The sequence below is a fragment of the Gobius niger genome (assembly GCF_951799975.1).
Source record: "Gobius niger genome assembly, chromosome: 1".
In the NCBI taxonomy this organism is placed as follows: Eukaryota; Metazoa; Chordata; class Actinopteri; order Gobiiformes; family Gobiidae; genus Gobius; species Gobius niger.
Genome location: NC_136852.1, coordinates 75526647 through 75538889, shown reverse-complemented (window position 1 = coordinate 75538889; position 12243 = coordinate 75526647). Strand labels below are relative to the sequence as shown.

At 45.6% G+C, this 12243-nt stretch overlaps 1 protein-coding gene across 1 annotated transcript in view; it reads left to right on the top strand.

Moving 5' to 3' along the window:
* Positions 1-12243, top strand: part of tmem175 (transmembrane protein 175) — a 183751-nt gene that overhangs the window by 162001 nt on the left and 9507 nt on the right. Inside the window, exons 2-10 of the mRNA XM_079580167.1 lie at positions 375-569; positions 1175-1213; positions 1364-1461; positions 3830-3881; positions 4057-4092; positions 4170-4253; positions 5870-6034; positions 9715-9793; positions 11346-11481. Coding sequence (XP_079436293.1) covers positions 384-569; positions 1175-1213; positions 1364-1461; positions 3830-3881; positions 4057-4092; positions 4170-4253; positions 5870-6034; positions 9715-9793; positions 11346-11481 — 875 coding nt within the window. The 5' untranslated portion in view covers positions 375-383. The remainder of the gene's footprint in view (positions 1-374; positions 570-1174; positions 1214-1363; positions 1462-3829; positions 3882-4056; positions 4093-4169; positions 4254-5869; positions 6035-9714; positions 9794-11345; positions 11482-12243) is intronic.

Here is a 12243-nt window from a genome sequence, read left to right as displayed (position 1 = left end):
TGAACTTTATATTTGAACACGTGTCTTTATGAAGTAAACAAACATGTCTCTCCTCACTTCAGCTTTTCGTCACATTTTCACCACTTTTCTCGTTTTCGTCTCACTTTTTTCAAGACGCTTTCAGATTTGGGTAAAGCCGACCTGGAGCTGATGTGTGTGTGATGTATAATAGTTAAGAGGTTATATGAGGTTATGGATAATATAGATAATATCCTGCTGCGCCCCCTTGTGGACAAAGGCGCTCTGTAATGCGCTTCTGTGCGCATGCGCAGAAGGTTCCGCTTCTGTTTCCGGTCACGGGGCTCGGTGCTGTTTGTAAACACAGATGCGGAGCGTCCTCCTGTAGCCCCCCCGTTACATCCCTCCCCCCGGGGCCCCCCACCATGGCCCGCTGCGACCACACCGAGGCCGAGGTGATCGAGCCGCGGGAGGAGGAGGACCTGGAGGCGGCGTCCCGGAGCTCCTCGGTCCCGGAGCCGCAGAGCCCGAGCCCCGGCGCGGACAGTCAGTCCTCCCACAGGCTGCTGGCCTACAGTGACGCGCTCATCTCCATCATCGCCACGGTCATGGTGAGCGCGTGCACGTGCACACACGCACTCACGCACACACATGCACTCACACACGCACACACACACGCGCTCATCTCCATCATCGCCACGGTCATGGTGAGCGCGTGCACGCACTCACACACTCACCACACAAACACACGTGCACACGCACTCACCACGCACACACACACAGTGACGCGCTCATCTCCATCATCGTGTTTTTAAACTCATTTGAATAGTTTGAAAAGTAAATCACGTAGTTTCCACCCCCTGAGTGTGGAGTGACTGTACAAGTGTCTCATGTAAAGCGCTTTGTGACCATGTCTGTGAAAGGCGCTATAGAAATAATGTCTTCTTCTTCTTCTTCTAAAGAAGAAGAAGATCATAATCCCGTTCATATGTTTATATGAACGGGATTATGATCTTCTTCTTCTTCTAAAGAAGAAGAAGATCATAATCCCGTTCATATGTTTATATGAACGGGATTATGATTTTTTTTTTTTTTACCGGGGGTGGGCGTGACTGTTTAGCTTATATAGTCTCTATATAGTGTTTCTATAGTGTGTATATAGTTTTTCTATAGTGTGTATATCTAGTCCTTGCTCACTCTGTTGTCTCTCCTGCAGATCCTGCCTGTGGCCCACACTCCTATGAAAAACAACGAGGTAAAAATCAAGAAAAAATGAGTCAAAGAATGGGGGGAAAAAAATTATATATATATATATATGTATATATATATATATATATATATATAAAAAAGAGAAACAAAAGAGCAAACATTGTGCAAACATAGAGTTTCTTCTCTCCTGGTCCAGGAGCTGAGGCAGAGTCTGCAGCTGCTTCTCTCCACCAAGATCGCCGTGTACCTGATGACCTTCCTCATCGTCACCATGGCCTGGGCGGCTCACATCAGGTTCTCCCATCAGGCTCCTCTTCTTCTACTACTGTCTCCATGTCCTCGTTTCTTCTTCTGCTGTCTCCTCTGTGTCCTCGTTTCTTCTTCTACTGTCTCCTCCATGTCCTCGTTTCTTCTTCTACTGTCTCCTCCGTGTCCTTGTTTCTTCTTCTACTGTCTCCTCCATGTCCTTGTTTCTTCTTCTACTGTCTCCTCCATGTCCTTGTTTCTTCTTCTACTGTCTCCATGTCCTTGTTTCTTCTTCTACTGTCTCCATGTCCTCGTTTCTTCTTCTACTGTCTCCATGTCCTCGTTTCTTCTTCTACTGTCTCCATGTCCTCGTTTCTTCTTCTACTGTCTCCATGTCCTCGTTTCTTCTACTACTGTCTCCATGTCCTCGTTTCTTCTTCTACTGTCTCCTCCATGTCCTTGTTTCTTCTTCTACTGTCTCCTCCATGTCCTTGTTTCTTCTTCTACTGTCTCCTCCATGTCCTTGTTTCTTCTTCTACTGTCTCCATGTCCTCGTTTCTTCTTCTACTGTCTCCATGTCCTCGTTTCTTCTACTACTGTCTCCATGTCCTCGTTTCTTCTTCTACTGTCTCCTCCATGTCCTCGTTTCTTCTTCTACTGTCTCCTCCGTGTCCTTGTTTCTTCTTCTACTGTCTCCATGTCCTCGTTTCTTCTTCTACTGTCTCCTCCATGTCCTTGTTTCTTCTTCTACTGTCTCCATGTCCTTGTTTCTTCTTCTACTGTCTCCATGTCCTCGTTTCTTCTTCTACTGTCTCCTCCGTGTCCTCGTTTCTTCTTCTACTGTCTCCGTGTCCTTGTTTCTTCTTCTACTGTCTCCTCCATGTCCTCGTTTCTTCTTCTACTGTCTCCATGTCCTTGTTTCTTCTTCTACTGTCTCCTCCGTGTCCTTGTTTCTTCTTCTACTGTCTCCTCCATGTCCTTGTTTCTTCTTCTACTGTCTCCATGTCCTCGTTTCTTCTTCTACTGTCTCCATGTCCTCGTTTCTTCTTCTACTGTCTCCATGTCCTTGTTTCTTCTTCTACTGTCTCCTCCATGTCCTCGTTTCTTCTTCTACTGTCTCCTCCATGTCCTCGTTTCTTCTTCTACTGTCTCCATGTCCTTGTTTCTTCTTCTACTGTCTCCGTGTCCTCGTTTCTTCTTCTACTGTCTCCTCCGTGTCCTTGTTTCTTCTTCTACTGTCTCCTCCGTGTCCTCGTTTCTTCTTCTACTGTCTCCTCTGTGTCCTCGTTTCTTCTTCTACTGTCTCCTCCGTGTCCTCGTTTCTTCTTCTACTGTCTCCATGTCCTCGTTTCTTCTTCTACTGTCTCCATGTCCTCGTTTCTTCTTCTACTGTCTCCATGTCCTCGTTTCTTCTTCTACTGTCTCCTCCATGTCCTCGTTTCTTCTTCTACTGTCTCCGTGTCCTCGTTTCTTCTTCTACTGTCTCCTCCATGTCCTCGTTTCTTCTTCTACTGTCTCCTCCATGTCCTCGTTTCTTCTTCTACTGTCTCCTCCATGTCCTTGTTTCTTCTTCTACTGTCTCCGTGTCCTCGTTTCTTCTTCTACTGTCTCCTCCATGTCCTCGTTTCTTCTTCTACTGTCTCCATGTCCTTGTTTCTTCTTCTACTGTCTCCATGTCCTCGTTTCTTCTTCTACTGTCTCCATGTCCTCGTTTCTTCTTCTACTGTCTCCTCCATGTCCTCGTTTCTTCTTCTACTGTCTCCATGTCCTCGTTTCTTCTTCTACTGTCTCCTCCATGTCCTCGTTTCTTCTTCTACTGTCTCCTCCATGTCCTCGTTTCTTCTTCTACTGTCTCCATGTCCTCGTTTCTTCTTCTACTGTCTCCTCCATGTCCTCGTTTCTTCTTCTACCGTCTCCATGTCCTCGTTTCTTCTTCTACTGTCTCCTCCATGTCCTCGTTTCTTCTTCTACTGTCTCCTCCATGTCCTCGTTTCTTCTTCTACTGTCTCCTCCATGTCCTCGTTTCTTCTTCTACTGTCTCCATGTCCTCGTTTCTTCTTCTACTGTCTCCTCCGTGTCCTTGTTTCTTCTTCTACTGTCTCCGTGTCCTCGTTTCTTCTTCTACTGTCTCCTCCATGTCCTCGTTTCTTCTTCTACTGTCTCCTCCATGTCCTCGTTTCTTCTTCTTCTGTCTCCTCCATGTCCTCGTTTCTTCTTCTACTGTCTCCGTGTCCTCGTTTCTTCTTCTACTGTCTCCATGTCCTCGTTTCTTCTTCTTCTGTCTCCTCCATGTCCTCGTTTCTTCTTCTACTGTCTCCTCCATGTCCTCGTTTCTTCTTCTACTGTCTCCTCCATGTCCTTGTTTCTTCTTCTACTGTCTCCGTGTCCTCACTTCTTCATGTGTCTCGTGTTTCAGGCTCTTCCAGGTGATCGTGCGGATCGACGACTACCTGGCACTGTTCAACCTGGTGAGTCACAGGTTCGCAGACGACACACACGGAGAACACAGAACATTTCAGACGTGTGAAGACCACAGACCCGATGGTTACTGCTATAGTGTTTACTGGTCCTCTGTCTGACCTCTGTGTGACCTCTGTGTGACCTCTGACCTCTGTGTGACCTCTGACCTGTGTGTCTCTGCAGGTGTGCATGATGCTCATCACATTCCTGCCTTACACCGTGAGTACCGTCAGGCTCCTCCTCCTCCTCCTGCTCCGCTTGCCTGTCGGCTCTCACTTTGCCTCTGTGTTTCCCAGTTCTCCCTGATGGCGGCGTTTCCTGAGCACGTCCTGGGCGTCCTGCTCTTCTGCGGCTGCGTCATGGTCATCGGACTCATCCAGGTCCTTCACTTCTCCAGGCTTTACTTCATTTATATAGAGCAGTGTCCCCGAGTCCCACAGTGTGACATAACAAACATACGGGGGGGGGGGGGGGGGTCACAGAGGGGGAGAACCTGTCAGGGCGGCTCAGCTTCACTCTGATACAGTATTGTTTTGTTAAGGCGAGACACGGCAGGTGAAGAAGGGAAAAACATAAATGTAGAGACGTCAATTTGAAGCTTTTGCTGTGTTGCATTTTTCTGTCATTTTATGTTTTCGCATAAAAATAAGGCATTTTGAGCATTAAAATGACCAAAATTGCCTAAATCATAATAATGAATTGATCCAGATTAAATGTTATGGTTTTATTTTATTGACATATTAGTAACTAAGGTTTTTTCAGAGGGGATTTTGGATATTTTGTTTAGTTTTTCAATAAACTAATCATCAGTGAAAAAATCAGTAAAAACTCAAATTCCGCCTGTTTTTTTTGGTTTCAAAGCTGAATAAATCAGGCTAGGAATTAGATATTAAAAAATCCCTCTGAAAAAACCTTCAGAATGTTGTTGTGTCTCAGCCTGTAAAGTGTGGAGTCTGTGGGAGCTTCTATAAGGGCTCAGGCTCTGCCCGAGTGCGGCTTCTCTCATTCAGAGAAAACCAGCCCTGAAGTTTTGTAGCGAGTGCGCATGCTCGGCCCGTTCTTCCACTTTTCCGCTCCAGCGTCTCGTAGGAGGAAAAACACCATATTTGGGTGAAAGCGTCATCACATCGCATTTTTTGTCACATTTTGTAATTTTTTTGTCATTTTTTTGTCAATTTTTTGTCAATTTTTTGTCTAATTTTTGTCACATTTTAGTATTTTTATTTATACTTTTTTTTGTCAAATTTTGTCGCATTTTTTGGTCATTTTTTTTGTCATTTTTTTGTCATTTTTTTGTCATTTTTTTGTCATTTTTTTGTCATTTTTTCGTCATTTTTTGTCAATTTTTTGTCAATTTTTTGTAATTTTTTTGTCATTTTTTTGTCAATTTTTTGTCACATTTTTTTGTCACATTTTTTGTATTTTTTTTGTAAATTTTTTGTCAAATTTTCGTAATTTTTTTGTCATTTTTTTGTCAATTTTTTGTCACATTTTTTTGTCGCATTTTTTGTCATTTTTTTGTCCATTTTTTGTAATTTTTTGTAATTTGTTTGTCATTTTTTTGTAATTTTTTTGTAATTTTTTGGTCTAATTTTTGTCACATTTTTTTGTCATTTTTTCGTCATTTTTTGTCATTTTTTGTCACATTTTTGGAAAAACACCATATTTGGGTGAAAGCGTCATCACGGGGCCCCTTAGCAGGACACGTGGATGTCAAATCTGTCAATATTTATGAATGAAAACCCGCGGGAAAGACGGCCTTTCTACTTCCGGGTCGCCCCCACCTCGCAGACAAAACATCATCAAATAAACATCAGCATTTTTATATCTGACATGAAAACTAAGATGTAAAGGGAGGAAAACAGATACAAATCTCCACTTCCACCACTGCGGGAAACATCTGTACTCTCACCTGCCGGGTCTCGCCTTAAACAAATGATCCAGATGTTTCTCTGTAGCCGAGCGTGAAGATCACACCTGTGCTCTCGCTCCTCAGACGGTCATCGTCCTGTACGGCTTCAGCCAGCCCCACCTGCTGCACCCGGAGCTCCAGAGCAGCCCCCACCACGCCCAGTACCAGCACCACATCCTCCGGGTGATCCTGCGGGTCCCGCTCATGTGTCTGCTGGCCAGCCTGGCCGCCGCCATCTGCTTCCAGCTCGTACGTGCTTCACCAGACAGTATCGGTCACAGAGAGTATCGGTCACAGAGAGTATCGTCACAGAGAGTATCGTCACAGAGAGTATCGGTCACAGAGAGTATCGTCACAGAGAGTATCGGTCACAGAGAGTATCGGTCACAGAGAGTATCGTCATAGAGAGTATCGGTCACAGAGAGTATCGGTCACAGAGAGTATCGTCATAGAGAGTATCGTCACAGAGAGTATCGTCACAGAGAGTATCGGTCACAGAGAGTATCGGTCACAGAGAGTATCGTCATAGAGAGTATCGTCACAGAGAGTATCGTCACAGAGAGTATCGGTCACAGAGAGTATCGGTCACAGAGAGTATCGGTCATAGAGAGTATCGGTCACAGAGAGTATCGTCACAGAGAGTATCGTCACAGAGAGTATCGGTCACAGAGAGTATCGGTCACAGAGAGTATCGGTCATAGAGAGTATCGGTCACAGAGAGTATCGTCACAGAGAGTATCGTCACAGAGAGTATCGTCACAGAGAGTATCGTCACAGAGAGTATCGTCACAGAGAGTATCGTCACAGAGAGTATCGTCACAGAGAGTATCGGTCACAGAGAGTATCGTCACAGACAGTATCGTCACAGAGAGTATCGTCACAGAGAGTATCGTCACAGAGAGTATCGTCACAGAGAGTATCGGTCACAGAGAGTATCGGTCACAGAGAGTATCGGTCACAGAGAGTATCGGTCACAGAGAGTATCGTCACAGAGAGTATCGTCACAGAGAGTATCGGTCACAGAGAGTATCGGTCACAGAGAGTATCGGTTATAGAGAGTATCGTCACAGAGAGTATCGGTCACAGAGAGTATCGTCACAGAGAGTATCGTCATAGAGAGTATCGGTCACAGAGAGTATCGGTCACAGAGAGTATCGTCACAGAGAGTATCGGTCACAGAGAGTATCGTCACAGAGAGTATCGGTCACAGAGAGTATCGGTCACAGAGAGTATCGTCACAGAGAGTATCGGTCACAGAGAGTATCGTCACAGAGAGTATCGTCACAGAGAGTATCGGTCATAGAGAGTATCGGTCACAGAGAGTATCGGTCACAGAGAGTATCGGTCATAGAGAGTATCGTCACAGAGAGTATCGTCACAGAGAGTATCGTCACAGAGAGTATCGTCACAGAGAGTATCGTCACAGAGAGTATCGGTCACAGAGTATCGTCACAGAGAGTATCGGTCACAGAGAGTATCGGTCACAGAGAGTATCGTCACAGAGAGTATCGTCACAGAGAGTATCGGTCACAGAGAGTATCGTCACAGAGAGTATCGTCACAGAGTATCGTCACAGAGAGTATCGTCAGAGAGAGTATCGTCACAGAGAGTATCGTCACAGAGAGTATCGGTCACAGAGAGTATCGGTCACAGAGAGTATCGTCACAGAGAGTATCGTCACAGAGAGTATCGGTCACAGAGAGTATCGTCACAGAGAGTATCGTCACAGAGTATCGGTCACAGAGAGTATCGGTCACAGAGTATCGTCACAGAGAGTATCGTCAGAGAGAGTATCGTCACAGAGTATCGGTCACAGAGAGTATCGGTCACAGAGAGTATCGGTCACAGAGAGTATCGGTCATAGAGAGTATCGGTCACAGAGAGTATCGGTCACAGAGAGTATCGGTCACAGAGAGTATCGGTCACAGAGAGTATCGGTCATAGAGAGTATCGGTCACAGAGAGTATCGGTCACAGAGAGTATCGGTCACAGAGAGTATCGTCACAGAGAGTATCGGTCACAGAGAGTATCGTCACAGAGTATCGTCACAGAGAGTATCGTCAGAGAGAGTATCGTCACAGAGTATCGTCACAGAGAGTATCGGTCACAGAGTATCGTCACAGAGAGTATCGGTCACAGAGAGTATCGGTCACAGAGAGTATCGTCACAGAGAGTATCGTCACAGAGAGTATCGGTCACAGAGTATCGGTCACAGAGAGTATCGTCACAGAGAGTATCGTCACAGAGAGTATCGTCACAGAGAGTATCGGTCACAGAGAGTATCGTCACAGAGTATCGGTCACAGAGAGTATCGGTCACAGAGTATCGTCACAGAGAGTATCGTCACAGAGAGTATCGTCAGAGAGAGTATCGTCACAGAGTATCGGTCACAGAGAGTATCGGTCACAGAGAGTATCGTCACAGAGAGTATCGTCACAGAGAGTATCGTCACAGAGAGTATCGGTCACAGAGAGTATCGTCACAGAGAGTATCGTCACAGAGAGTATCGGTCATAGAGAGTATCGTCATAGAGAGTATCGTCACAGAGAGTATCGTCATAGAGAGTATCGTCATAGAGAGTATCGTCACAGAGAGTATCGTCACAGAGTATCGTCACAGAGAGTATCGGTCACAGAGAGTATCGTCACAGAGAGTATCGGTCACAGAGAGTATCGTCACAGAGAGTATCGGTCACAGAGAGTATCGTCACAGAGAGTATCGGTCACAGAGAGTATCGGTCACAGAGAGTATCGGTCACAGAGAGTATCGTCACAGAGAGTATCGGTCACAGAGAGTATCGTCACAGAGTATCGGTCACAGAGAGTATCGTCACAGAGAGTATCGTCACAGAGAGTATCGGTCACAGAGAGTATCGTCACAGAGAGTATCGGTCACAGAGAGTATCGTCACAGAGTATCGGTCACAGAGAGTATCGGTCACAGAGAGTATCGGTCACAGAGAGTATCGTCACAGAGAGTATCGTCACAGAGAGTATTGGTCATAGAGAGTATCGTCACAGAGAGTATCGTCACAGAGAGTATCGTCACAGAGAGTATCGGTCACAGAGAGTATCGGTCACAGAGAGTATCGTCACAGAGAGTATCGGTCACAGAGAGTATCGTCACAGAGAGTATCGTCACAGAGAGTATCGGTCACAGAGAGTATCGTCACAGAGAGTATCGTCACAGAGAGTATCGGTCACAGAGAGTATCGGTCACAGAGAGCATCGGTCACAGAGAGTATCAGTCATAGAGAGTATCGTCACAGAGTATCGTCACAGAGAGTATCGGTCACAGAGAGTATCGTTACAGAGAGTATCGTCACAGAGAGTATCGTCACAGAGAGTATCGTCACAGAGAGTATCGTCACAGAGAGTATCGTCACAGAGAGTATCGTCACACAGAGTATCGTCACACAGAGTATCGTCACAGAGAGTATCGGTCACAGAGAGTATCGTCACAGAGAGTATCGTCACACAGAGTATCGTCACACAGAGTATCGTCACAGAGAGTATCGGTCACAGAGAGTATCGTCACAGAGAGTATCGTCACAGAGAGTATCGTCACAGAGAGTATCGTCACAGAGAGTATCGATCACAGAGAGTATCGTCACAGAGAGTATCGTCACAGAGAGTATCGGTCACAGAGAGTATCGGTCACAGAGAGTATCGTCACAGAGAGTATCGGTCACAGAGAGTATCGGTCACAGAGAGTATCGTCACAGAGAGTATCGGTCACAGAGAGTATCGTCACACAGAGAGTATCGTCACAGAGAGTATCGTCACAGAGAGTATCGTCACAGAGAGTATCGTCACAGAGAGTATCGTCACAGAGAGTATCGTCACAGAGAGTATCGGTCACAGAGAGTATCGTCACAGAGAGTATCGGTCACAGAGAGTATCGGGTTAATGTTTTGCTCTGGTGTTTCAGTCCTATGCGCTTCTGGCCATCGTCATATTCCTGCCGTACATCTCCAGCTCGCTGCAGTGGCTCCGCAGCAAAGTCCTGGGTGAGTCACACTGCACACACTGACGAGGGGGGGTTGGAGGTCAGATGTTCAAATCAGGAGTTTCAGATGTGGACAAAACTTTTTTTTATTTTTAATTCCTCCACGTGTGTAATGAACACCTGCAAAATCATTTTCAAACTCACAATAGTTTTTTTTACACATGGAGTCGTTGCCACCCTTTCTGCTCCGGGTGCTTTTTGTGTTTGGGAGCACGTTTAAGGAGCTGCAGCTCGGCCATGGAGTCATGTTCAGGGCTGTGACTCAGTCTGGGACACGTCGACTGAACAGAGATCCAGGAACGATCGTCTCACACGTTCCAGATTCCACAGTTTGGGATTTACAGGCTGCTCAAAATGGCAGTTTTACATTTTGGGAAAAAAAAATCAGAAATCCACAGAGGCTCTGGAAAAGAAGTGTAAGGAGTGATCATCTTCATATTCTAGATTTTACTTTATTAGGAAATGACCTCACTGCAGAAGGAGGAGTTTAGTCTCAAGAAATATGTTTGCATTGAACATTCCTTTCAGAGAGTGTAATATTCTAATGAAGCGAGTGAGAATTCATTGTAGTCCTGAACATGGTTCCATTGCTGAGCTACAGCCAGGGCTGGACGGGCCATCGGGAGATTCGGGAGTTTTCCCGGTGGAACGACGTACGTTTGGGCCGATTGGGCCAGACAGACCGAGATACGGCCCGTGATTTCCTTTCACCGGCCCACAAATAACGGGAAAAGCCATCAGAATGTCTATCGTTACTCAGATGCAATTACACAACTCCTCCACTAGAGGATGTGACGCTTTTCGTGAGTCCTGGTTCAGATAATCTGGTATAATGAGCAATGGGCCTCTGGGACATCACACTCATGCCCCTCACACTGTGAATATAAGAGGAAATAGTTTATTGTAACTCCCTCCAGGACCCACAGAACCTCAGACCTCTGTTTTTATACATTTTAGACAAATGTTTGCAAAGAAGTGCATGCTGGGAGTTGTCAGGTGACTCGTCGGCAGTGCAGTTTGTAAATCTTCTAGTTTCCATTGAAAGGATTTACAATGTTTGGTCTTTTTGTGACTTCTATCCTCACTCCTCACCTCCTGAACTCTGTTTCATCTTCATCTACAGTCGATCATTTGGTTTGGAGAAGTTTATTTGTGTCGCAGTCGCGAGAGGAACTTCATTAACGGAACGCACATTTTAAGATTGTTTAGTCATTTTACAAAAGTTCCTTCAAGTTATAAATGAAAAGATGAAAGTGTTGAGTCTCTGAGGCCTGAGCTTGAATTCAGCAGAAACAAAATGTAACTTTTGTCCTCGATTCGTAGCTTATACTGTTTTAGTTCAAGACAAGGGTTTATTGTTTTGCTCATCAGGGCCAGTCTTGACCCAAAAGTCCCGGGACGATTTTTTCTGCCAGTCCAGCCCTGGCTACAGCGCTTTAAAAGTGCCCACAAACACAAAAAGCACCAGGAGCAGAAAAGGTGGTAGCCCCATATTACGCCTCCCTCTCACTCATGCACACGTATGTTCTCACCCCCCCCCCCCCCCCCCGTAGGCCCGGTGGAGGAGTCGCCCGACGAGCTGCTGCTTTACTCGTTCCTGCCTCACGAGCCGCTGAGTAAGGAGCGACTGGAGGCGTTCAGCGACGGCGTCTACGCCATCGTGGCCACGCTGCTCATCCTGGACATCTGGTGAGGCCCCGCCCCCGAAATCACCTGAAATAAAGAAACGTCTCAGAACACGTGAAATAATCCGTCACTAATAGAGTTTGTTCTAGAATAATCCTGCCCCGATGAAGAGCCTCTAAAGGCTCTAAAGGCTCTAAAGACTCTAAAGCAGGGGTGCCCAAAGTGGGGCCCGCGAACAATTTTGAACAATTTTGTTGTCCCGCCAGAGGGTGACCTACTTTCATACCAACTCTCCCATTCATTCTCATTTGTAAATATTGGTGCAGTACACTTTTTGACCACCCGCGTCAAATTGGGGGCGCTGTTTCACTCCTTTCACAAAGTTAAGGAAACACTGTTGTAGCATCAACTTTCCCAGTTTTCCAACTTTTATTGCAAAGGTTGTTACGTCAACAAAGGCACATGTTCAAAACTGACTTATAAAAGAACTGATGCTGAACTGACACTTTCAAAATGATCTAATGTGGCGTTTTCTTTGAGTCGCTGTCGGTCGGCGACTGTAAAACTGTGTTTACATTTTGCACGATGTTGCTTCAACTGTTGATTTAACTATAACTAGGACATTGCCAGAGTTAACTTTTGTTTTAATGTAGCAGGTTATTCGCGTAGATGCAAATATATACCAGAAGAAGAAAATAAAGTAATTATTATTTGCAGTTATATCATCATCGACCTTTACTGCAGACTCGAGGTCCAGTTAAAAACAAAAAATATATAAGTGTTTCACGCTTGACAGCCGTGTTTGGCACTTTTTCATTTAGGCCT